Source organism: Homarus americanus, unplaced genomic scaffold, assembly GCF_018991925.1.
Source record: "Homarus americanus isolate GMGI-L3 unplaced genomic scaffold, GMGI_Hamer_2.0 scaffold48354, whole genome shotgun sequence".
In the NCBI taxonomy this organism is placed as follows: Eukaryota; Metazoa; Arthropoda; class Malacostraca; order Decapoda; family Nephropidae; genus Homarus; species Homarus americanus.
In genome coordinates, this window is record NW_024723833.1 from 1,596,030 (window position 1) to 1,623,784 (window position 27,755).

At 36.8% G+C, this 27,755-nt stretch overlaps 1 protein-coding gene across 3 annotated transcripts; it reads right to left on the reverse strand.

The window, feature by feature from the left end:
• Nucleotides 1-1,537: 1,537 nt before the first annotated feature.
• Nucleotides 1,538-20,241, reverse strand: LOC121863721 (transmembrane emp24 domain-containing protein bai-like). Of its 3 annotated transcripts, none has more exons than XM_042362467.1 (6): nt 19,878-20,241; nt 16,252-16,372; nt 13,754-13,824; nt 7,805-7,810; nt 4,529-4,655; nt 1,538-3,651 (listed from the first exon to the last, which is right to left on the reverse strand). In XM_042362467.1, exons 1-6 carry the CDS (start codon nt 20,055-20,057, stop codon nt 3,530-3,532), a joined length of 627 nt encoding a protein of 208 aa, XP_042218401.1. In that variant the 5' UTR covers nt 20,058-20,241; the 3' UTR covers nt 1,538-3,529. The 3 variants fall into 3 exon arrangements, with proteins under 3 accessions (XP_042218401.1, XP_042218400.1, XP_042218402.1); XM_042362466.1 differs by having other exon boundaries at nt 7,805-7,813; XM_042362468.1 differs by lacking the exon at nt 7,805-7,810 and having other exon boundaries at nt 19,878-20,240.
• Between the last annotated feature and the right edge of the window lie 7,514 nt (nt 20,242-27,755).

The window sequence follows — 27,755 nt, forward strand, 5'->3', positions numbered from 1 at the left end:
TAATGGCGCGAAATGGTCATGTGTACCCGTGACAAGCGGGGTACCACAGGGCAGTGTATTGGGCCAACTGTTGTTTGCTTGCTGCATAAATGACATGCCAGAAGCTATACACTCTTCCATACAAATGTTTGCAGACAATACCAAGTTATTCATGGAAATTAAGAACCAAACAGAATGTGAAGAGCTGCAGAAAAATCTCTGAGCTTCAAGAATGGTCCCTGAGATATGCTAGGGACTGTCAATTGATTGAAAATGTCCAAAGGAGGGCCACCAGACTGGTGCCTACACTTCGGCACCTCGGCTATCCAGACAGATTAAAGCGCCTGCAACTGCCTAGCTTATACTTCAGACGGGAAAGAGGTGACCTAATTGAGGTGTATAAACATCTCAAGGGGCACTACCTAGTAAAGTGTCTATACCTGGAGCTGGTGAACGCCCATCCCACAAGGGGTCAAAGCTCAAGGTTGAAGAAGCAACAAGTCCAAAAAAATGGAAAAAATTTAGCAAATCGAGTGTGAAAAACAATATATATGTTGTGTTGTCAAAGAACTAGAAACAATTGAGACCCTGCAATTGTATGTAAATGAGGCAGAAAGTCAGATGAGCAACCTGGGATTTGGTCACAATTTTCGTGATGCCGTATGGCAGCAAAGTCTACCATTAGACAACACATTATGCTTCCAATATCTTCCCAGGTTGGTAGTACCTCTCTGATAGCTGCCTACTAACCACCATAACTTTTATTTTAGGATTTATTTCCAATTTAGAAACAATCATTACATTAGTCTTTACAGCATTAATTCTTAAACCACATTTTTCACCTTTTCCACTAATCTGTGCACGAGTTTTTGTAATGCCTCTTCACTATCTGTGATAAAAGCATCATCTGCATAGTGCATATTTTATATTTTACCATTAGCTTTTAGTCCTTTATTATCACTTAAAACTCCTTCTGAGCAGTCATAACTTTGTGCAACCATACTTCATCAAATATGGTCATGCCTATGGGCCAATTTTGCTTTGAGTATTAAGTCACAGCAAAAAAGGCAGTGTGTTTAGATATTCCAGAAACAAACATTTTTTAAGGTTATCTTAGGCCACCCAGTTATTACATCAGCAATGGAATTCAATATTTACAAAAAACCCCAAAAAGCAGTGGTGAAAGTGCATGACTGGAAGTCATGACTGTATGTGATTTATGAGGATGAACGTGGTGCCGATAACAGATAATGAGATACTGTACTTGGTTGTATTATCGTATATGACCGAGGTCAACTATATCACATAACATGCTACAGCAGCTAGAATAAAGTCATGAATGACAAACAATAAAGTCTTGTGTTGTTCTTGATTCTGACCACCCAGTGCCAAAGTAGTAATGGGTTCACGTGAAAAATAAAACAGAATTACAGTATATGAAGCATCTGACATTAATAATCATGTAGTTCTACTAAATGCAAAAGGAGTCTTCCACTTCATAGTAACAGCAATTTAATTGCTGTAATTTTTTTTTATAATGAATAGAATAAACATCACATACAAATTATTATTTATTCAAGATCTGAACACTTCACTGAGAATGACTCACAGATTCACACACAGTCACACCAGACCACCTAACAATATGCGAGCTTATATAAGTCATGTGAAATAATGCATTATACAACATAGCTCATTCTAATTATTTTGAAAAACTTCTGTCAACCTACAAAATGTACTTAAAGACTTTCAGTGATAAACTAATGTGCAAAAGGTTAATCTTCAAAAACTCGTGCAACTTTTAGTCGTTTTGACCGATCTGATTCCACTCTACAAGGAATCGGTTGAAATCCCAAAGATATCATGTGAGGCACATTATATAAGGAGACTGCTTGTTTCCTTCAACCCAAGCTTTCAGCACCATAAAACAATTTAAAACACCTTGCTTCAATACAAATGCTGAATTAATGATTCAACTTGTGTAACATGACAGAGCTTTGTATGAATAACTAAATTCTAGCAAGGCTGTTAACTATAGTACTCTTATCACGCTATCTCGTTGAGGTACATTATATGACGATACATAGATCAAAAGATTTTGCATTTTCCATCAAGCAAAGTATAAGACCTAACATTACTGATGAGTATGCCTGTCCTATGGTGTACAGAAAACATCAATATTTTGTGGAGGGCTTTATCAGGATTTTTCATAAACCCTGTTTAATAAAATATATTTTATTTTTCATTTCCATGTCAAAGATAAACCCACAGTAATTCCAATAAACTTTATAGTTCAAAAGCAAAGCAAAGCTTCCTGTACAAAATGAAATGTCACACAACACCTGCATACCACTTTACTTTCCATATGAAAAATCTTAATAGCTATTCCTTCATATTTTACCAAATCTGAATATTTTGTGTGCTTCTATAGAGCCATAAAGAGGTGTTGCAATTAGACAGCATTAATTCCTAAATATCCTATTACCTAAAACTTCTGGAATACGTGTGCTCATTTTGACACTGTTCACTTGCAATTACATACCTAGATAAAGAAAAGTAAACACATAAAACAGAAAACAAGAAACAAAAATGTACATCCAACTTCTGTTTAACTTAAACTTGCAATACAGTAACTGTACAATAGCATACAGTATACAGCTAATGGTATTACAAAACACTGTCAGTCAGTACAGCACATCCAATATATCACATGAAACACACTGTAAAAGACAAATGATCTTTCCAACAAACTTTCATGCACCACTTACACAAGTGATCACTTTGCATCACAAGGCAATGAATATTTACCTGTTTCCCTTTTATGAAAGTTACACGCAGAAAATTTCTAAATAGCCACAGTAATCACAATTCATTTACACTGATGCAAGTGTTACAGAAGTAAGGATGCAACAGTTTGGGTATTCCTATCCACACTCACATTATTTTACAAAAGCTTTACCTTAAAATTTATGTGAATTGAGAATCTTGTGCCGAGTTATAATGATATTTAAGAAACGATAATTGTAATCCGAGGGTCAATGTTTCAGTCCTTGACAAAATCAAGAACTCAAATCACATCTGTATACAGTACATATAAACATATTTACTTATTTTAGGATTCCTTTAAAATCAAAAACTATTCAGCCTTTAGCACTTTCCTTTTTTTCTCTCTAAGAAATAATAATTCTTGTGTACTTATAACTTTTGATCCTTTTACCATTTGCGACAACTGGATAAAAATCTCAACAAAAATTAAAATGCATTAGCAAGAATGTATTCATAAGAAGAAAATTCTAAATACTTCTAATAGTTCTCAGCTATGTTTATTCAAATACAGTAATTACCAGTGTATTATTCTTTTATGAAATAATGACACAAGTCAAATTTAAGAATAATAAAAACATTCATTAAATGCATAAATAATTTATAAAGTACACATGTATTCTAATATTTTCAAAATAATGTGTCAGATTTTTAATGCTGAGGATAATAAAATTTGTATCCCAAACTTGAGACACACTTGTTCTTTGTTAAACTGAGGTTTTTAGTTTTACTCAATGAGTTTCTTGGCCTTGAAGAACTTGCGTAAGTAGAGGACTTGCCAGGTGGCTAGGCCAATTAGGCAGCAGAGAGAGAACAAAGACAAGTACAGCACACGAGAATTTGTAGACTCTGGAAAGGAACAAATGGTAATGAAAACTGTGAAATGGGAAAACAATTTGTAAACACTCCTCTTCCACTTGTGTGTAGGATGAATCAAGGGGGAGCCGAACCACAAAGAAAGGGGGGATATATTTGGAGAGTGTGGTATATGTGTAGCAATAGACAGCAAAGGGCATAAGGATAAATAGTTCACACATATGTGCTTAAATCCTCAACTTCAACATGCAGAATACAAAGTGATTATAATCCTTTATAACATTATATATTATTATCATTATTATTGCAAAAGTAAACAACCTATAAAACCAATAAGCCTCTCTGAGGTACACAGGTAGTTAAGTTACCTATTTGGTAACACATCCTTCTGCCAACTAAGACTTGGACTTACTTACCAAGGCTTAAACCCTGATGGCAGTAAATCAAGGAGTAAATAACTCCACATGACAAGCATTGAAAATACCCAACTAAATGACTAGTTCTCAGTATGAAGAACACAAGATGTTGATCAGCATTGTAAAAGGCATTGAAAACACTGTGTAGTTATGTTCATTTCTATTATCTTAGAATCCTGGCTCATTCTAATATGCATTTAAAGACAAACATTTAATAAGCAAGACCAATTTGTTTTACAAATCTTAATGTTTGCCTATCTTTCAAACCTGATCCCATATCCTTGTACACAACCTCCTGTCTATACTATACTCACTACTCTCTGAACAATTATTAGAATTATTGGTGTACTGAATAAATAGCATTCAAGTCCACAAATGTCTAGCAAATAAAATTTTGGCTGTGAATATAGGTGGTGTGATATTACAAAGAATTATAAAACTACATAATTTATCATAATTATTCAAATAACTGTCAGTTACTTTATGATTCTTACCATTGGTGTCCCTCATCTCTTCTTCACGTTGCCTCATGTATGAGAAGTCTTGTACAATGCTCTCACTAAGGTCCTCCAGACGCTTCAGCTCAATCTCCAGAGGCTTTAACTTGGCTGCTTCGCCCAACTGCACGTCAAGAAAAATACCAAATAACAAATAACACCATTTCATCTTTTAGTTTAAGTAACATTTACCAATTATTCTAACTCAGTATATTAACATGAAAAATCATTTTAACAAATTCTGAAACAAACCATTACCATTTCCTGTAAAAATTTTTGTCCTAAATTCAAATACTGTACCATTATCCCTCAACAGTATAATTATTAATTAGAACATGAAGGATATGTCTTCACTCCTAATTATTATGTGCTGAAGGTTACTTCATCTTCAAAGAACAAAATTTAATATTTGTGAAATACAACAACATTCTGTTTTAGTACTGTTAAATAAACTTTTATGTGGACACACAAAATATAAACCCACACAAATTAATATCCAAATTCATAATACAAATACTGTACGTACTGTACACCATAACAATATTGTTCAGTAAAACCACATATAATGCAACCACAGATACGCAATACATAACTGTTATAATATTTTGCAAAACATGGCAAAAAACTCCAATTAATGAAGTTAGTGAGATAGGTCACTTGTTTCTCTGTGTGGTGCAGACAGACAATCTTTCACTAACTGTCTAGGAAATGCCCATGGTGTGGAAGGAGGGAGTATTAGTCACCTAGCATTTTTCACTGCATAATGTCTGTCTGCACAGCACTCTGTGTACCACATATCTTAACTTCCGCATTGTTTGTGTCTTTTGTGTACTACGTAGTTCTTTTGCATTATAGTGGGTCCCAAGAGCCCTATATTGTACAGCCTTCTGGTGGTGCTGCAGCAGGCAAGAAGTTTCAACTTAGAAGAAACAAAAGATAGAAATCATACAACCCAACCACTGCCTTAACCCCTTCACTACCAGGCGTCACTTTTAATATTATATCTGATAAATGCCAGACGATCCTAATCAGCACAGACAGACTTTGGTTATCCCCATGGGTATGAAGAGTACCAGAGGAGTTAACCATCACTGTCTCCAATGTATTTATGAGCTGAATCTAAGTGCTTTGTTTATATTTAAGTTAAGAATCAAATACTTTTATGGTTTATTCATCAATAGTAGCAGAGTAATTTACTGCATTTCAATTAAAATATGGACGGGGAAAATAGAATCAAGGGTGTTGCTATACAGGAACTTGGCCCTCGCATTATGTGGGGTTTTACTGTATAGCAGTCCAGATACTGTACATTAAAAAACACCAAGATAAACCTTGTACTGTACACATTTCACACCCCAATCCAGTAACATTTATAAAGGACAAAAGTCCATCTCATACATTCGACTCTATACAAAATTCATATCCCGCATGATAATTCATGTCTCTAATCATTAACAAAACCCAAATCCCCTACATCATATAATAATCCTATACTCTACACTATCCATTTCTACCTCCAAAAACTAGTGTTTGAAGTGCAGAATCTATATTCCAAATAATTTTAACATCCTTTGCATTATATGCTTATTATCCTGCACTTGTTGTAATCTTGACAAACTATGTTATACCAAATATCAATATCATTCAAAACAAATTCCTGTGCACACACACAAATTAAGACATACAATACAGTACCTGCTCTTACAAACACACAAACAGGTATACTATAGACATGGACACAAAACACTCAAGACTCTACCTCTACCACTCTATACACAGTCTTACATCTATCCCATATTCAGCTGGGACTGTGAATTTCAATACAATACTTTGCTATGGTTTTTCAAATGCTTCATTTGTTACAAAGTTTTCACAGATTTCAAGTTCACTCAAGCCTCATTTTACTGGAAATCTTCAATAATTTGCATGTGTTTCCCAAATGTTTCCACATTTCTGGCTACTCATGAAAATTTCCAGTCCACCATGCTCATAATGTGGTTTGATAACTTCTTATATCACAGGAGTATGTAAGCTCAGTGCTAAAGGATTAGTCAAGTACCAAAGTATGCTGTGATTGGTTCCCTCTCACTTATATCCTACCAGTGTCTCTACTGCTGTTGTGATACAAACTTGAGTGATGCAGTGATTTTATTTTCATTTTGTTCAATATTAATTTCCATGCGTAAAATAACTAATGAACCATGCCTAATGTGCTGGCCAAGCCTTCAGACAAGAAAAGCAAGAAGAAAAGGTGACTGAGAATTAAAAGAAAAGCTTGAAATACAGGTAATAGATTAAATTAGTGGTGTATCAGTGTAAAGTTAACGCAAGTGATGCTGTTCAAAGACTGATGACTGGAACAGACCACAATAACCTCTAATGGTTAGTATAACCCTTTAATGCACTGTCACCCCCATTCCAGAGTACAGAAGATGTACAATAAAAATATATGTACAAAAGACAATAAAGTACAAGAGTTTACTTTCTTTCACTTTTAACATTACCTGTACAGTAAATGTCTTTTTCTATGTCTTGAGTACAGTATATTATTGATGGCTGTGTAATCAAAGTTTGGAGAATTCCACGAGTAACTGGAACATTACAGAAAGTGACCTTTGTTTCAAAAAGGAATGTCTATATACAACCAAAGTTCTTCCTGAACCAAACTGACTGCATATCAATTAACCCAGTCATGGAATACTTAATATATTAAGTACAACAGGCTGATTATATTGCAATATGAACATATCAGCAGTAGACCAAGATGAAACTTAACTAGATACCATAATTCAGGAAAAGACCAATTATTAAATAGATTGTTGAAACCATATTGGAGATGATAATTTGGTTGGAAAGGAACCAGTCAAAATACAGAGTAAAAACACATGAAGAAGGCCTTCCAGCAAAAACTGACAGGTTCAATTCTTATGTAGGATCATCAACGTAATTTCCGTGTTTCATACTATTTATTTCAAGTAACTTCATGCACACCATCACATAAAATTATTATTTTTTTAACCCAGTCATTTTCCAAACCAATTTTATTTTTAGCTAAATTGGTTATAAAGGTTAAGCAGCACACACACACACCACACTGTTATTCTAATAACATATGGCACACTTTACTAAATGCTGTAAGATGATAAGTGAGTGATAACACAAGATTAGTTAACCAAATGTTGGCCTACAGTGATGTGCCACATACAGATGCCTAGAAGCAGCAGGGCTGGAAGCTTAAAAACACATACAAGTCACGGATCAAATGAAACTTACAAACATCTGCTGAAGTAAATGTACATATCGATGAGCGGAAAAAGAAATAATATATTAATAAGTTTATCTTCTAGTATATAACTTTCCTAAAATAAATTTTATTTAATATTTCAATTTGAACTTTAATAAGACAACACAGTTTTGCTGATTCTGATGGACACAACAGATCTTTTTTTTTTATTCATGTTGCTGAGATTAACAAAAGATTTTATATAATAATTCTGGTATCATCTGAAAGGAGATAAACAACATAAAAGCCCATATAGGAAGTATGATGTAACTGTGCAAGGTAAAGAATATATGAAATGGGTAAAAATATCTAGAAGGATGGGAAGGAAGCCTGAATTCTGAGGAGAGGGAAGTTGGGTAGCATACAACAAGAAATTTTTACTAATGGTCAGATGAATCAGAGAGCGGTCAGGTTGCATGCCAGAGCTAGTGAGATAACTGAAAAGGAGTTGAAAGGGGAGGTAATTAAAAGCCCTGAGAGGGTATAAAAGAATGAATAGGCTACACTACCGGTCACAGCAAAATAGTCTGACAGGCTAATTTTTCGGTCCTGGCATCATAGCCTAACAGGTTGTTTTGGGCTATTTTGCTGGTTCATTGTTTACGTAATAATTTCAGGTAGATACAGTATAGTAAAACCTTGATAACTCGGCATATACGGGGCTCTAGCCTTGCCGAATTATCCCAAATTCCAACGCATCGAGGCAAACCCCCCCCCCACAAAAAATAATTAATTATCGGTCCATATACGTTTACTGTAGTACATGTAATTACTCATTTTCAAAAAGTACCACCTACCAGCACTGTAGGCAAAGAATGATGCATTGTACAGTAGTAGGCAGGAGGCATGGTAGGTGACACAGGGGAATGGTAGGTGACGCAAGGAATGGGGAAACGCTCCATAAACAGTGCGGCACTAATGTATACTACCTGTACTGTAATTTGGTCATTTATACAAAATAGAATAAATTTTAATAAATATCGTTTTCTCTACATATAATTTAAGTCTGAGTATGTAAATAAACACATAACTTATATCACTAAGGATATAATAGTCCACCCTAGGTAAACAGCATTCTTGATTACAGAGCAAAAGAGTATAAATTAAAGTACAGTATTTTCTAGATGTAATGAACTAATTTGAGCCACCCCTTACTGTTAAATCGAACTTTCTGCTATTTTTGCTTGATTTAGCAAACTAGTTCACTAAATCGAGTTTGATTCCATTAAATTGTGTGCTAAATGAGCCGATTGGTACATGGGGTTTGTTTACATCCACTCGTGTCCTGCCACCACCGCGTATGTTGTTTACTGCTATCTCTCGGTCAACTAACTACACTGTGCTTAGACATCATGCCAAAAGTCTCAAAAAGGAAGTGGTGTGGGGGAGAAAGTCACAAGAGTGCAGCTATCAATTGAAAAAAAGTTTGGAAATTATAGAAAAAATTGAAACAAACAACAAACCCCCTAGTTTAAGGTAAGCCATGAATAATGTTTCTATGTACAGTCGGTGTCAAAAGCCTTGAACGCTTGACAGTATTTGGCATGTAAGTAACCACAGATCTTAGGTATTAAAGAGTTTTATCCCATTTTGTGGTTCACGCAAAATATGTGATGACAAGTAGTGTTACAAGTACAGTATAGTCTGCATTTACGCGGTCAATTGAACCCGTGGAGGTCCGCGTAAAACGAGAAACGCGTAAGTGAAATAACAGAACATATGGGATTAATTGAAATAGAGACTGGGCCGAACCCCAAACTCCACTTTTTCCGACAAAATACGTACGTTGTAGTAAAAATAACATCTTAACTTTATGATGGTATGCACACACAATTAATATTTAAGAGAAATATCAATAATATTAGGTTTTTTAACACTTACATTAGTAGAAAAGATGGGTCGGCAAACGTGGATGGCGGCTGGTTCCGAGGCAGAGGGCAGATTAGTTGCCCTTCGGTTAATCACTTTCACTACTGGCAGAGGTTTGCAGGGCCTCCCAGACAAACCCCTCAAAGTCCATATCCTCACTGTCACTATCACTGACTTGGGCTGGCTGTGGTTGTGGTGGGTTGTGGGCGAAGAAGTCCTTAATACTACGTTGACGACTAGCATTGATGTTGTCGAGATAGATCTGGATATACGGCTCCAAAACTTTCGTCAGAAGGTTATTAGACACTTCATACCGATGCTTGTCTGGGTCGTTGTCAAGGATGAGCTTAATTTTCTCCCCCAACTCGATGATTTCCTTCACACAATCATGGTTTGGTCCAGGTAATTCAAGGTTTTTCTCGGGTGGTGGGGGTCCAGCGGAAGCCATTGTGAGGGGAATATAGCGGGCACAAGAGAGAACTGTATACGCGGACTGAGAACAATGAGACTGGCCCGGCTAGGCCAGCGACTTCTACCCTCTGGTGGCAGGGCACGTCATGTTACATTAGACCAATCACAGCTAGCAGCGGAGGGAATGCATGGCCCAATCACAGTCCGATACGTCATATGACGTCAGCGATAACGTAAGAGTGGCCTAATGCGCACCCCTCACCGCTTCCCGCGTATGGTGAAGAATGGACCGCGTGAGTAAAAAATGGCACGGCGCGTCTGGACCTCGCCGCGTAAATGACCAAATTTACCGAGTAATTAAAACATTTCATTCTGGCAAGGCACCACATAAATGACCAAACGCGTAAACAAAAACCGCATAAATCCAGACTATACTGTATATCCCAACCATATAAGTATAACTCAGAAGTAGATGCCACATATTGCTAAGTGTTCAAGACCTTTGACCCAACTGTACATAAGTGTATGAGGTGTCTTAATAACGAAAAAAAATCCTTTCGCTAAATTGAGAGTTCATTACTGGTATATCGGATTCCGTAAATTTGAGAGTATACTGTACTCTAGTGTAGCTTAGAAATAAAGAAAATATAATATAAAACTATAAAATAAGAAAAATGAAGAGCCTAGGTGTGTGTGTGGAAGGTGAACGTATGTGAAGTGAGCTGTACTGCACAGCTGACTCACCTGGTTCCCTCCCTCCCATGTAATGTCACGGCACAAACACGTCTAAGTCAGCTGGTTGGCTGAACTGTGGCATCACTTAGATGATGGTTCGAGTTTGGAAGGAGCTATATTTTGCACATAAAATAAATGCTATTGTATTTTATGATATACTCTGTATCAATTTTATTGTTTATCTCAGCAAATTTTTTTAAAAAAGCGGTTATAGCGCTCCAGGTGTCAGACACGTGAATAAGCAACTTCAGTGTCTTTTGGATTGTTGGACTAAATTAAAATTTTTACCAAAGGAGACAAAGTTGGGATACCTGGAATATTCAGATAGTAGGAATTCAGATTAAATGAAATGCTTCTGTACATTAAATAATATCTACGACACTGGATTTACTGTAATAGTGGAGATGTTCTGCATACAGTGGCTGGCCTGACATGAATGAGGAAGGTTCTTGCATGTTACTGGGTTAGTCTGGCAGGAACCAATTTTACCAGGAAGTGCTGAATACTGTATTAATTCTGGTGCCCTAGACAATCTGTGATGCAATGTATAGTATGTTATACCCTAAATATTTGGGTGCTACAGCACCCTCCCTTCCTACGTTCATGTACTGAGTGGAGTGAGCCAGCACACACCCGACCACAACAATAACAAACACCGGACTGACCAGGCGTGGAGCACAGCAAGGCGAGTGTGACCCACGTGGTCAAATGTGCTGAGATTTTCCCAGATAATTATATATAACTTGGCATTTTCTGAGTTATTTTAAGATACATTCCGAGAACCTATACGTGCCGAATTATATGAAATTCTGAGATATCGAATGCCGAGTTATAAGAATTTACCGAATATTTAATTTCTTAATTTTTTATACTGTTATATGAACACACAATCGTTCATACAGAATTTGTAAAAACAAATTTAAAATAATTATCGTAAGGTCAACAAAATAGAAATAAACATTTCTTATGTGCGCAGGAGTTAACACTCACAGCTGGGGATAGGAGAGGGATAGGGGGGATCTCTTAGCTGTTCTGTCTTGTGTCCCAGGTAAGTGAAAATTGCCAATTAACAATGCAGTAGTTTTTCTCATTTTATTTATTATTATTTTTACTAAGTGAGTATCTGCACACTTTAGTGAAAATTACACACGCGGTATTTGCACACTTTACACAAAATCCCTTCCCTGTTTAATCCATGTACTAATTAAATTAATGAAAGTAATAAAATTTAGGAATAATTGATCTTGAACTGCAAAAATCCACATCCTGTCCAGCTGAGGATTTTTGGCGAAGAGGATAAAATAAAGATAAGTGCACGGATCTCAGTACTCACCTGAAGATTCATCCCACTGTATACCCAGGGGTATTCTTGAGTGGACAATGGGCCATGTATTACCTGGTGGCCATTGTACATTTTTAACTAAAGTGTGCAAATACCAAGAATGTTATTTGGGCTATAGTTGTATATATCCTCACAAGTCATGTTTTTATTTGTAAACTACAATAAATACTATTATACCATTATATTTATTACATAAACAATGGACTCACAAAATAGCCCAAAACAGCCTGTCAGGCAGTTATCCCATAAAAAAATTAATATTTTGATTTTCAGTCAATTCAATAAAACAGAAATATGTATACAATATACTGTACTGTACACACTTTAATAACATAATTTGATACAGTATACAGTGCTGCAGCATGTGAAGTGAAAAGTCTGAATGTTGACCTGCACCTAGGTGGTCAGATGGCTAATACCTACACTAAATTTGTCACCGCAAGTCAGATGGTAGGGGCAGATCCAGAGGTGGATCCTAGGGGTCTGAATCCCCCTTTCCTCAGAAAATTTGAATATTTTTTCTTTTATACAGTACTGTATTGTACTTGGGCATTTTTGTAAAGTAAAAAGTAACTACTATTGACATCAGAATATTTCCCAATACAGGTATACCACTGATTTTCCGGCACCCTTGGTTCCAAAGCATTGCCGGATTATTCATTTTGCCGGACCAACCGAGATCAGGAAATAATAATTCAATAAAACACCTCTGACCCACTAATTATACCTCCTGTGTCTCTAAAGCACCATGGACTGCTAGAAACTTAAATTAAACATATATTAAATGTAAATTAAATGTGAAAAAGCAATAATTTTTAGCAACATAACTGTATTGTACACACTTTGTACTCAAATGTACTACACTAGACTAAAAATTTTATCTCTTGTGCAAACTATGCAAAGTTTATACTCAAATTAATCACTATATTACAAGAATTCCAGCAATGCAATTTTTATTCTGCTAAGTCGAGTCAGCTACATTTTATACGATAAAACTTTAAGCCTAAAACTACCTTTATCCTGGCTGGGAGAGAGGGAGGGAAGTTAAGTGCCCCCTCATAATTTTGTCCGGACTAAAGGAGGTGCCGGACCATCAGTTCCCGGATAATTGGTGGTGTACCTGTATAAGCCCCCCAAAAAATCTCAGCTGTGCCCCTTTTGATATTCCTGGATGAAATCTTTTTCAAGACAAATATGGCCCATGGGCAGTAGGTTGCCAACCAATGGTACATATTCCACAGAAAAAGTTTCAGAAGAAGTATTGAGCAAAGCCGGGAAGCACCTTTAAATAAGATAGCCCTCCATGGGAATTTCCAGAGATTAATGTAACACAGAAATAAACCATGGGCAAAATTTTAAATAATTCTAATTACGCTTGAAAAATATATAAAAGAAAAGTTCACACTGTTCTCAACAGTTGAACTCAAATCTACATCAATACTGTACAGTACAGTACTATATAAAAATACGTATCTCGCACTAAACTTCATTTGAGCCCAAATCTATCAACAGAATTAAGTTAAAATACTACTGTACAGCACAGTAACCATTTTACAATGTGACGTCAACACACATGACTTACTGCCTCATATGTCTTGGCTTCCACCCCATGTTTGGTTTTGATGGTGATCTCCTGCTGGATGCCTCGCTGAGCTGTAAAAACAAAAAAGGGCTTTGATACATGTTTCAACCACCGTGGTGAACACATAAAACTGTAAGTAAGAGGTGTAAAATTACCATAATATCTTAAAGAGGTTCCTAAAAGAAATATCCCTCCACCATCTTTACTCCTTTTCCACTTTTGTATTGGGTAGTTCAAGGAAAACAAACTTCAAGAAAGAAGGGAAAATGTATAGGTGAGCAGGAAATGACAAGTGTAGAAAAGACAAGTAAAGTATGAAACTTTAATTCTAGACCCTAGTTACCTCAGAACACACCTCTTCAAATCAGGCAACATGCACTCATACCTCAATAACACTTCAATACACTCAAAATCTGCTTACCCTTGTATCATCTCTCTCCAGTAATAAAAATAAAATGCCATCATTTGAACTCTATAACAGTAAATATTGATATTTACCTAAGATTTAACTCAATACAGTACTGTACTATACTTCATTTGTTTCAAAACATTATGCATATATTATAAAAAATGCTAAGCTAATACAGGTAACACAAATCTTCAGCTCTGGTGCCTACAGGTGTGCGTGATCCATGAATATGCTGATAACTACATAGGAAAACACGAGGTTCCCAAGCGCTTTCGTGTAATTCACATCTTCATGGGTGAGTGCAGACTAAGGAGTAGTTACTGACGAGGCTAATATACTGTATACAGTAAAGGAGATTGAGATCAAGTCCCTAGGGACAGTAGGTGTCCACCATATTCAAGTCATTAAGTAGTGACCTAACCCTTTCACCTGGTTTCCACTACCACATCAGGGTCCAAGTTTAATATTTTCATATTATGATTTGGGATTAAAAGTTTATAACATCGTCTTTTGGGACAAATTTTTGGGGGCTGGAATACATCTTGGCCTTTAACCCGTACGCCCCGGGTGACGTACTAAGACGCCCGACTAGCGCGCCCCAGGTGACGGAATAAGACGCGCGCCATTTCCAGCCAGTGATTAAATGCCCAGCGCGGGTTATCAAGTTCCAGTGTGACTATTTGCCTGTCACGCCACACGCTCGGCCACAGGGAAGCTTCCTGAACGTCATTACCTACTTTTGTTTGTTTCATTTCCATTGTTTGTCCATTTTATCATGTTGTATCAAAGTACCTGTACAGTAAGCCCGCTCAACGTTGTTTCCATACTACGTCGCTAATCTTTAGATACAAAAAATTTGTTTAACATCCCGATGACTCGGTACAACGTGGTTTTGCGTCGTTATGGACTATTTGCTACGGCACATCACCCTCTCTTGTCTGGCTGCGCTACGCTCTCTCGGCAGCCGCAGTCTCTCAGTGACTCACCACACTTCTCCTCCACTCCCACCATACTCCTCCGCTCCCACCATCCGCCTCACTACCCACCACACACTCACTCTACCACCTCCGCCCATCAGTGAGTACCAATACAAACTTAGTAGTTGTATATGTATGCACAATTTTCTATAGAAATGGCAATGATTTTCTGTATACGTAATGTATTTCATGGGGCAAAGGGAGGCTCAGGAACGTAACTCCCGTATTTTATCTATTTCTTATGGGAAAAATTGATCCGCTTTATGTTGTTTCGTATAACGTCGCATTTTAGGAACGTAATCCCGACGATAAGCGAGGACTTATTGTAATATTGCTAAAAGTATTGTAGTGTAGTATTACTGGAAAATAATGCTATGACTGTTATAAATGTATTTATTTGTGGAATTATTATCATTTTATGCATTACTTGCTCTACCAAACACAAAGACAGCCGGACAGCTTGGCGGCCGACTGAGTGGGTCGCCAAGCACTTTTTATGAAAAATAATGCAAATAAAATATTCTAAATGAATTATTTATAGCAAATAAGTATTATGATCAGTAAATATACGCATTAATGGACATCTCGGACACAAAGGCAAGCTAAAAATAGCTGGTAAGTGCATAGGTGACCACGAGCTCAGCTGTCAAAACAACATTGTCCCCTTATATCCCTCCCTCAGCACTGCCAGGGAAGTTTCTAGAGCATCAATATATAGTTTATTTCTTACTGTGTTATTGTTTAAAAAGGTTAAACATTATTTTTAGAAACATTTTGATTTTTCTCGATTTACCCCGGCATGGGGGGTACTGCCAGCAGCTCCCTAACCCGGGGCTTAAGGGTTAAAATGGGATCCTATGGGAAAATGAGTCCTGGTTATATACCTGTACCAAGAATTAACCGAATGAACACTTTTCAAAGTTAAGCAGGACTTTACTGTACACAAGAATGCAGACAAGATCACACTCCTGTACTGTACTCATAAACAAAATAGTCAATGAATTTAATGTTAAGCCTAAGGAATCAAAGGAGTACAGCTTGGTATTTTGTCTATATTCCTTGTTTAATTGATTTGTTATTACTGTATATGAAAAATATAGAGTTTAACTTACTTGGGGGGACCCTAGAAATGAAACATACTTCATACACATCATTGTCCTCGGTGTTGAAAATGAACTTGCCATTCTCTGCTTCTTCTTTTACATAGAGGTGATGACCCTTGGAGTCTGTAACCTGTAACATATCACATGTAAGATTTACTTGTGGAGTGAAGCTTTATCATTATCATATAAAACATATTCATACCAACTGCTGCCAGTTTTAATAATGGATGAGCTACTCTGGAGCAGCATCGCAGGTAAACCAACAACTTTAGGAATTTTTCCTTTATTACCTCATGGAAATTAAATAAAATGTGAGGGTTTCCAATTTTCATAATGAAGAGCCCCCAGACCCCTGGTGGCCCCCTGGCTAGGGCCATATGCTAGGTAATAACCTAGAGTCGCGTGGTAAGCCTCCACAATAATATAAATAGCCATTAGAGTATTTCCTACCTTACTCTGAGTCAAAGTCTAAGTCAGGGACAGGTGATCTGATTTTATTCTTTTTAAAATTCAAAAACTTCATTATTCTAAATCTGCGACGGAAATGTATATAAGAAATTGATAATAGAAAAAATCGTTCTATCGAATGAGTGAAGCGAATTTCCGGAATTCTTGGTTGCTGTAATCTGCACGAAGGACGAGTTGACGGTTCTGGGCAAACACAAGAAATACACTCTGCCACATTTGTAGAGTGATACGGTATATATAATTTATAATAAAAGTTTAAAGTCCTGCAATGACGTCACTAGTTTCAAACTCATCGCTGCAGTCGGAGGTAGTAGAAAGGAAGGCCTCTTCAGACCCCAAATGCCACGTTCAGATAAGTTTTAGGGTGGGTTTTTTTTATGGTCTAAGTCAATGGACATTTTGTAAGTGAAGAAATGTGCTGTGGAGCGCAGCTTCAAACATAGGTTGGATGGATATACAGTATAAGCGATAGGGGTTGGGCGTAAATGGGACTGCCCAGTATGGACCAATAGGCTCACTGCAGTTTCCTCCATTCTTATGTTCTTTTGGACATAAAAAACTGCCATGTTCACACCAGCTCAGCTGTCATGTCACTTACCTGGTAGACTTCTCTTTTTTTTTCAGTGCCTTTACAGAGTATATCAGTACTAGAGGGAGATACAAGTCAATTTAGAAGTGATGACATTGTCTGGCCTTTGTTTTGATAAAGCTTGGTGCTAGTTAACATGACAACATAGTGCTGTTATTGTTTTGATGATTCGCTTATGAACCACTGGGATATAACATCATTTATATTAATTAATGGGTAAATTTTTTACTATAACTACCATAAGTATTTTGAAGTTTAGATTCGAGATAGGCTATGTTGGGTAAATTTTAAGTTTTGGTCATACCTGTATTTAGACTTGCAGACTTATGGTTTTTTCTGATGGTTTGCGATGTATTATGAACGATTTAGACCTTCATTTCTATCGGAAATCACCAGTTTTGAGTTACTACCCCCCCCCCTTACCAATGTATGTTAAGCTAGCCTTATAACTCATCATACCCTGACCTAATCTTATATATGATCTGCATTTTCTTATGCAATCGAATAATGTTTTGTGACAGAAATCCTGTATGGATAATGTGTCTTATTGTTTAAAGTACTTAATCCCATAGTTAGAATCTTAAGGTTCTCCAGATGACCAGAACCAAAATAATACCATTATTGTTTGGAATGTTTACCGGTATACGTACTATGAAATTTGTTGTATGGGCAGCTAATATCCATTGAATTAGTTTATGTGGTTAGTAATATTTATATATTCAAAATAGTATTACTGTGTTGCACAGTAAAGCACAATTAATTATCTAATAATATTTATTTACAGAGCCGATCAGCCAAGACGGTTGGACAACTACAGCGTTATCACAGCCAATCACAGATATTTTTGCAGTCACGTGACTTTTTAGCAACTTTAACCCATATTTTTGACACTTTTTGGCCCAATTTATTTTAAAATATCATTATCATAGTGAATTTAAGCGTTTTCTTTACCCATTGACCTGCCATCTTATGAAAAAATTTTGACCGTCACCTCGTCCATTACCGTATAAACATCTCAAAGGGCACTACTCAGTCGAGTGTCCATATTTGGAGCTGCCTGATGCCCACCCCACTAGGGGTCATAGATTAAGGTTGAAGAAGCCACAAGTTCAAAAAATTTTCAGGGCATATTTGTTTGGAGTGAGCATCACAACTCTTGGAACAATCTGCCAGAGTGCATTGTGATGGCACTGAATGTAAGCTCATTCAAGACCATACTAACCAACACTGGAGTAGGTACAGATACATCCAGGAACCAGCACATGCCAACAGTGCAAAATAGATGCAACTGATCATCCAATTAGCTATTGAGTCGATCAGTGGCAAAAAAGGATACCCAGTGGATATTTTGCCATGACCGACTAAGTTCCTACTAACACTATTTTACCGTGAGTGTGCTCTGATTGGCTAATTAAATCAAAATGACAATGCACAAAACCTATTAGAACCATACCCCACCTCACCTACCTAACCTCACTTAACTTCCTAACCTTTGCATTGTCGTTTCTATTTTCCTACTGTTATCCAAAAAACACTGAGAAAAAATTAATGCTTGGATATTTTTGCCGTTTTGTTCAACGGTAATGGACGATTAGCCAATCAGAGCACACTAACAGTGAAATAGCATTAGCAGGAACTTAGCCATCATGGCAAAATATCCACTGTGAAAAGGATCAAGTATATAAAGTATTATCTCAAAATTACAGGAAAAGATGGAAAGTTTTCAATTACCGTACACAACTTTCTGAAGCCAATAAGAGATTTCTACTTTTTCTTACTAAAATATTGGTAATTATTGATGACATACCCGTCACTGAATTTTCCCAGAAAAAATAAAATTAAAATGCCACAATTTCGCTGTGCATTGCAGTGGACACTGCCATAGTTTGGGCACGTGTTAAAATGGGGCTATTTCTAAATTAAACCTCACCTAACGTTAGACGATAAGAAACAAGCGGCTGAAGTGTTGTTTGTAAACGGCACCAACCTAACCTTACCGAAGTTTCTAGCCAGGGGACTCCAACCCCCAGCATATCAAACAGAAAGAACTTACTTTGTTATGGTGAAATTTTACGTTTTTTGTGGACATTAGAGTACTGTACGCTCAAACCGACTGAAGCACACAAACAAACAGCAGATAACTACATCACACGTGGATCAGGCCACCATACCATTTCAAAGCCAAGAAAGTGAAGTGGTGTAAGACAAACAAATCATTTGCACAAGAAATGAAAATTATATTCAAACTCAGTGATGTAAATTATGCCAGCAGTATGAAAAGATCCATCAAAATAAATTCCATGGTAACGGGTATGTCGTCAATATTAGCCAAAATATTAATTCAATGTGATATAGTAAATTAATTTCAATATTGACTGAACAAAGGTAATTATTAACGTTTACTGCAATATTACCTAAGTTAGGTTAGATTAGTTTGCATATCTAAATACCATGGATGACCAAAACTACAATTTTACCTTAGAAAAAATCTGGAATATTAATTTACAATCATAAATTCGTTTTGAAAATTGCACTTGATGAAACAGATGTGTAACGTAATGTTCACTTGAGCGGTTACCTGTATATCGACTTTCTGTCCAGGTGACTCCTGAATTTCGTATTCTCCAGACACGAGGACATCTTTATGAATCTCTTCCCTGAGACATTTCTGAGTGTTAGGCTGTAGGTGGAACATCACTCCATCCGCCGCCGCCACCAACACCCCTAATATCGTCATTACCCATGTTAACCGTTCCATTCTCCTCTTCTAGAACACCAGTACCCCTTCAAGTCAATAGCATCAAGCCTTACAACACTTATTCGAACGGCAGGTATTGACAGAACAACTGTAATTTGTTAATAACTGAGTTTATCTGGTGAAAGCCGCCGATGACGTTCACTTACAGACGAGTTCCACGTAAGTCCCCCCAGCTGCCACCATCAACCTACTACCAACTTTATTTATAATTTTAATGATTATCTTTAATTATAATTCATAAAAATATAAGTATAAACAAATTATATATTTTATATGGATATATTATTAAGAAAAGATTTGAATATTGAAATAAAAGTTTAGTTTTTTAGTTACTGTGTGTATGTTTCTCCAGGTGTTAACAGGAGCGAGGCGTGAGGCGTGGTCCTGTGTCCACGTCTTATAATAGGTCAAGATAACTGTTCCACACTTATTATCACGCCTATATTAACAAAAGTATTGATTAAGGGCAAACACACCTTTAAGATTTTGATAAGTTTATTAGCACACTATCAATGAGTGCTTAACCTTATAGTTGGATCCTGGTGGGGGACAGATGAAACCGTTTTCCGACAAAAATCATGGATATGTGAATACAAAAACACTAGAAAACATAAAGCTAACCTTCTTTTGATGACCTAACCTAACTCTCACGGTGTTTTTACGTAACCAGACTCACCATATGAGGGAATCACTTGTTATTTCGGTTAGGGTGTAGATAATGACTACCACCAGAAGTTGTTTGTTGATTTTCTTTATATTTTGCTGTACTTAGTGTTTTGATGATTTTAAGTGTATTAAAAGAAATGACAACTTTCTATTATGATTTTAAGTATTATTATTTTTTATTTACTCTATCCCGCTTCACAATTCTCCTCCCCGCACCATTTTGGTTGTTTACCTCGCTGAATCCCTCTTCAAGAGATGTTTCCTATAAATGATGGTGAACGCTCCCACGTATTCCTCCTCGCTATTGCTGATTTATATCAACCTCAATATTACGGTAAGCTGTTTAACATAAATTAACACGATACAGTAATGCACAGAACCTAATAGAACCTGACCTAACAAACCCATAGGTTGGGTATGTTAGGTCAGGTTCTATGTATTGTCGTTTCCATTTTTGTGTTTGATGTCATGATATTAGTGTGCAGAAAAAATTTCAACCAATTCGGACAATTCCTTCTGGTGGTCATCCTCTTCTACACCTTTACCATTATTTCTTACCTTATTTCGAATCTGATTGGGCAAAAAAATACCACGAATTCTTTAAGTAGAAACCACAATTCATTTTAATTGGTGGCAAAAAAACTCCGCTTTTTATTGGCCATGTGGCATGTACGGGAACGCATGCGCTTGGCAATTTATGAAGAGAAGATTACAGTGGTCCCTCGGTTAACGAGCACAATCCGTTCCAGCAGGTTGCTCGTTAACCGAAACCATTGTTTCAATGGGTTTTTGGGTAATTGGTTCCAGCTCACCGAAAATTGCCTAAATTCAACAAAAATGGTAGAAAAGTTCACTTACTTTGAGGTGTGTATGTAGAAGGCTCCTGAATAATGATGATGTGAATTTGAAGTGGGAGGTGGAGGAGGAGAAGGGAGAAGAGAAGGAAGTGGAGGTGGAGGAGGAGAAGGGAGAAGAGAAGGAAGTGGAGGTGGAGGAGAAGCATTTTACTGCTTCTTGGAAGGTGAGTCACCTTCCATGAAAATGTCAGGAACCTCTGGACTGACAGATTCTCCACCATGAACATCCTCTCTCCTTCTTGAAGTGGAAGGCTGAGGGATAGCATCTTGTTCCCTCTGCCTTTTACTGAAGAAAGTGTCAATTGTGGTCTGTGGGGCATCTGTCCTCCTCACCATTAACTTATGTTTAAAGAAGGAAACCACTGAGTCCTCAACATGACACAAAGTTAGTTCAGTTTTTTCCACTTCTGGGTGCTTTGAAGCCAGTTCCCTGAACTTCTCCCAGTAGTAAATCACATCTTTCAACTGTTTAGCTGACATATGGTCATCACTTTCAATTTCCTCCTCACCACTGTCAGCCTCTACCTGTAACATCTCATCCAGTTGCTTCAAGTCATCAGGAGTAAGTTCCTCCTCATGAGACATCACAAGCTCTTCCACATCCTCCTCCTCCACTTCAAGGCCCAATGACTGACCAATGGACACAATCTCCTGGTCCAACTCTGTTTCTTCCTCAAATCCCTCAAAATCATGGACTACTGATGGCCACAGTGCTTTCCATGAAGAATTGAGGGATTTAGTGGAGACTTCTTGCCATGATGACACAATCAATTTTACAGCCTCCAGGATGTTGAATTGTGTCTTCCAGAAATGTTTCAGTGTTAGTTCAGGATCATTGGAAGTTGCCTGACGACACCTCCTAAACATTTTCTTCATGTACAACTTCTTGAAGTTGCTGATCACATTCTGGTCCATTGACTGTATGATTGATGTAGTGTTTGGAGGCAAAAACAACACTTTCACAAAGTCAAATTAATACTCCAAATTTCTGGCAAGGTCAGGGTCATGACCAGGAGCATTATCCATGAGGAGAAGAGCCTTTAAAGGGAGTTTATTGGTGGTTAGGTAGCTCTTGACAGAAGGGCAAAACACATCAACAGCCCATTCATTAAAGAGCTGTCTTGTCAGCCATGCCTTACGGTTGGACTTCCAATAAACTCCAAGCTTTGTTCTTACCACTTTCTGTTGCTTGAACACCCTGGGGTTTTCAGAGTGGTAGACAAGCATAGGCTTCAGTCGGAAATCCCCTGAAGCATTGGCACCAAGCAATAGAGTGAGACGGTCTTTCATGGGTTTATGCCCAGGTAAAGAGGCTTCATCTTTGGTGATGAATGTTCTTTTGGGCATCTTTTTCCAGAACAGGCCAGTTTCGTCCACATTGAACACTTGCTGTGGAAGATAATTTTCTTCTTCCATCAGTTTTTTAAACTCATCTAAAAACTTTGCTGCCCCTTCCTTATCAGCACTAGCAGCTTCACCATGCCTAACAACACTGAAAATGTCACTTTTCTTAAATTTTTCGAACCAGCCTTTGCTGGTTCGAAAATCTTCAAATTCTGTGCCTGAAGAACCAGGTTGATCTGTCTTTAAATGTTCGTAAATCTCCCTGGCTCTTTCACAAATGAATTCAGTAGAAACTGAATCACCTTTCATCTGTTTTTCCCTAATCCAGATGATAAGTAACCTCTCAGTTTCTGCAATTAGGGATCTACTTTTAAACACACTTGTAGATTTGTCTCTCACTTTCACTTCTTTAAATTTGTCTTTCTGTGCAAGAATTGTCGACACAGTTAATGTCGACATGCCATATTCTTTGCATAGCGCATTTGTTCTAATGCCTTGTTCATGTTTTTTTTATGATTTCCTGCTTGGTTTGGATTGAAATTGCTTTTCTTGATCTCTTAGGCCCCATGCTGGATTCAAACAATATCAACACGTGCTTTTCAAAGTTAAACTTGTTGTAAATAAAGAATATTTTCTTTAAAATAACACTGCACTGCACTATATATATTGTCAATATGTAAAATAAATTTCAAAATGACCAATAATTTGCTTGGAAACACAGAAAAAAAGCGTTTAGTTGAAGAGAGTCTCAAGCAAGATGTTACCTCCAGTAAAAACATAGAGACTAACGCCTGTTTGCTGTGTTAAGAGGCTGGATGCCGCTTATTAAACTAGTCACTTTACCTTCAATTATGTTCAATAATTGTTAAAATGACCCAAAAAAATTATTTTTAAACTTTTAAAATTATTGAATAGTATAAACTTCTTGATATATACTACAATAGTAAGGAATTTAAGCCCTAGAACCGATTAATGTATTGGCGGACTAATACTACAGCTGGTTGACCACCCAGTGCAAGCCAAAACTTGTTGAGGTCGGCTCGTAAGAAACTCGTTAACTGAGGGGTTGCTCGTTAACCGAATTTTAGAATCTTATGGGAGGTAACTCGTTAACCGAGGCGCTCGTTAACCTAGGGACCACTGTAATGGAATTAAATAGAGAAAGATTGGTGTGCGCAATCTCCGTTATTATACATTTCCGACGGTAATGTAATAGAAGAAAATTATCTTAAAATTAGACGTCTTTTTCGATTTTGATAATAGTTTTGGGGTAGGAATGTTGTGTGAACTACTATGAAAATACCTTTATATCGTTTTGGTCATCCAGCGAATTTTAGGATTAAGAGTTTAGGTTAGGTTAAAATTTTGTTTTTCTGATGTTTTGTTTTGAACAGCTTCCAAATATGTGGATGACCAAAACCATAATTTTACAAGAGCATCCACTCATAGTGAACAGTATTTATTATTACTAGAAGAAAGTAATGCACGTTAACCATGAACTTGAGGAAATTTTTCTATGAAAGACGAACGAATGCATTCTCGACCTATGAAGGCTCCTCAAAAATGGGAAGGAATAAGTTTTTCATCTTATTATTTTTTATGATTTTTATGTGTCCCACATATGCTGCAGAGCCACAGGCTACGACACAACAGCCTTCACTCTACATCTGGGACTTTCATCTATAGGTTGGAACACTTACACAGGGGAATGACTTACCAGCTACTTTATATAATTTATTGGACATAAAATGTACAAACCTAATCTAGACAAGGTTGGTTCATTTTTTCACTGAAACGAAAGTCTTTAATATGAACAATGGATACCGTATGCATCTCACATGTGGGTGTAGAAGTGTTTCAGACAAAAAAATGTAAACTAATGTTTCTAAAAACTTATTCCTTGAGGTAAGAAAGCATTTATCTTTATAGACAAATTTCTTCAAGTCGCTTATTAACCCCCAGACACTAGACTACGGTAGGCATAACCCCCCCCCCCCCTTGGGTAGATTCAGGAAAATTAAAAATATTTATAAATTAAACAAATAATTCTGATCTTACAAACTGGTCATGCATAACATAAACAGTAAAAAAAATACAAGAAATACATGTTCTTACCATAGGTTGGCATCACAGGGTAGGAAGTGTGTGACGCAGTACAAGTTAAACAACACTGATTTGTAGACAGTATGAGGTACAGGACACTTTTTTATTATGTTATAACTATTTACAATTACTGCCTCCAGTAATTTATTACAAATCTGCTGATGGTTGGGGGTAGAAACACATTTGAAGTGCATGAAGTCCAAGAGCGAGATCCCTACATCACAAAAGCTTAGAAAGGAGACTGGAAGGCGAACATGTACGAGTGAGTGAAAGATAAATGCCAATTTGGCAATGTAATCTAGCCAGGCCCATTGGGCAATTCAAACAGTATCGCCTGCAAAATTATAATAAGTCATATGATGTGAACCAAAGCCCTTTAATTAAACATCACATATAATTATGATATGAACCAAAGCCTAGGGGTTAATATGCACAACTGTCATTCAATATTATCAAAGTTAAATACTTTCTTACCACATGAAAAGTCCAAAGATTTGGAAGGAACAATATTTTTATGATATTGTGCTGTTTTATGTTTATGGATTTTCTCTCTTGAACACACTGCTCCGCTGTGATATATATCCCCATGCACTGCCGCTTTAAATGGCAACACATACACATACCGGTATTAGCATCCTTTCATTATACTGGTTATAGATAAATGTCTTCACTATTCATCTAATTAGTCCCAACCACAATTTCAAGGGGGTAAGTCTCTGTTCTGACCTCATAAGCTTAGTTGGGTGAATTGTGAAAATCACCCAGGTTGGTCTTTATTTAAGAAATGAAACTTCAGGATCAACACTTCATTTTTTGGTTTATAAAGCACAAATTTCAGTGACATATTTAATGAGATTTTCCTGTTTTCAAAGAATAATTATATTATCAGAAATTGTAAAATTTTGTAAAAATTTTATTTCAGATCTGACTTAAAAGATGACCGACAATAAAGAATCTTCTGTCAAGGAGTCTGATGATTGCTTAGGTTGTCGACTGGTTGGAGGAGGTGGTTGCCTTGGAGCTTCCCTCTATGTGGCCTATCATGCATCAAGGAATGCAAATCGCACCGGGAGAGCTTTCACCTTCGTGCTTGCTGGAGGTGATTATAGCATTTCTATACTGTACTGTATTTACTACTATGAGCAGTCATTTTATACCAGCCTTTTGTAAGTACTATACAGTACTGTATACTAATTTGGGTTAATAGATATTAGGATTTGGGCATAAATAGATCATCCATAGGTTTGTTGTAAAAGGGGGGAACTGAATAGTAAGCCATATCGATGAAATGACACTTTTTCCTAGAACTATTGAAGGCACACATGATAAAGTGAAAAATGAGAGAGATAAGTCAGGCTGGTAAGCAAATGTGACATGTGGACATATTTAAGAAAGGAAATTAATAAATGATACTTATGAGATTAAACTAAACAATAGTGAAAACTTTTATATGACATGAAATGAGAGATTTAAGACTGGACTTCAGAGGATAATACAGTACAGTAGTAGTTACAGTATACGTACACAAGAAAGCTTTTAGTTGAAGATTATTAATATTAATGAATACACATTTGTTTCTGCTTAGATGAGGACCTTATAAAATTTAAGGCGATTGGTTTACGAACACATCATCCCGCTCATGCACCACATAGGTAATGGGAAGGAAAAGCTTTACGATACTGTGTGAAATGAGAGGGTGAATGAAACAGAATAATAGTGTGTGATGGGTAATCTAACAAGATGAGTAAGTAGCAGTAGAAGGATATATTATGGATTGTACTGTACAGTATAGCTAATTGGTTTGATTATTCATAGTATTAACAACTCAAATACAGTATATTCATGAATACTATAAACTGCACTACAAGCTATAGGTTAAGACAGGCAGGCCCGAACCATGTCTTTGTGCAGCCCGCAGAGTGATAGAGAAATTTTATTTACTGTAACCCGCGGTTCAGGTAGATGCAGCCAGTTTATGGCGAATTAAGCAATATTTATTGAAATAATAATCTTCACACACATTTCTTCACTGTTTCATCAACCAAGCGTAGGTACAGTGACCCCTCGGTTAACGAACTCAATCCGTTCCAGAAGGTCGTTCGTTAACCGAAACCATTGTTTCAATGGGTTTTTGGGTAATTGGTTCCAGCTCACCGAAAATTTCCTAAATTCAACAAAAATGGTAGAAAAGTTCACTTACTTTGAGGTGTGTATGTAGAAGGCTCCTGGATGATGATGATGATGATGGGAATTACAATGGGGGTGGAGGAGAAGGAAGAAGAGAAGGGATTGGGGTGGAAGAGAAGTCACCCCATGGCACCATTTCACCCATAAAATTTTAGTTCTCTTGGTGTATTTCAAGATTATTTTCTTTAAATCAACACTGTACTGCATTATATATTGTCAATATGTAAAATATATTTCAAAATGACCAATAATTTGCTTGGAAACACAGAAAAAAGCATTTAGTTGAAGAGAGTCTCAAGCAAGATGTTACCTCCAGTGAAAACAGAGAGACTAACGCCTGTTTGCTGTGTTAAGAGGCTGGATGCTGCGCTTTAAACTAGTCACTTTACCTTCAATTATGTTCAATAATTGTTAAACTTTTAAAATTATTGAATAGTATAAACTTCTTGATATTTACTAAAATAGTTAGGAATTTAAGCCCTAGAGCCGATTAATGTATTGGCGGACTGATACTAAAGCTGGTTGCCCAGCCAGTGCAAGC

What these genes read in the sequence shown, in the direction of transcription:
- LOC121863721 (XM_042362466.1), bottom strand. Translation starts at nt 20,057, where the DNA reads ATGGAACGGTTAACATGGGTAATGACGATATTAGGGGTGTTGGTGGCG. An exon ending in GACAGAAAGTCGATATACAG is followed by an intron (nt 16,373 to 19,877) that starts GTAACCGCTCAA and finishes GATATGTTACAG; the next exon opens with GTTACAGACTCCAAGGGTCA. An exon ending in AGAGATGAGGGACACCAATG is followed by an intron (nt 3,652 to 4,528) that starts GTAAGAATCATA and finishes GTTCCTTTCCAG; the next exon opens with AGTCTACAAATTCTCGTGTG.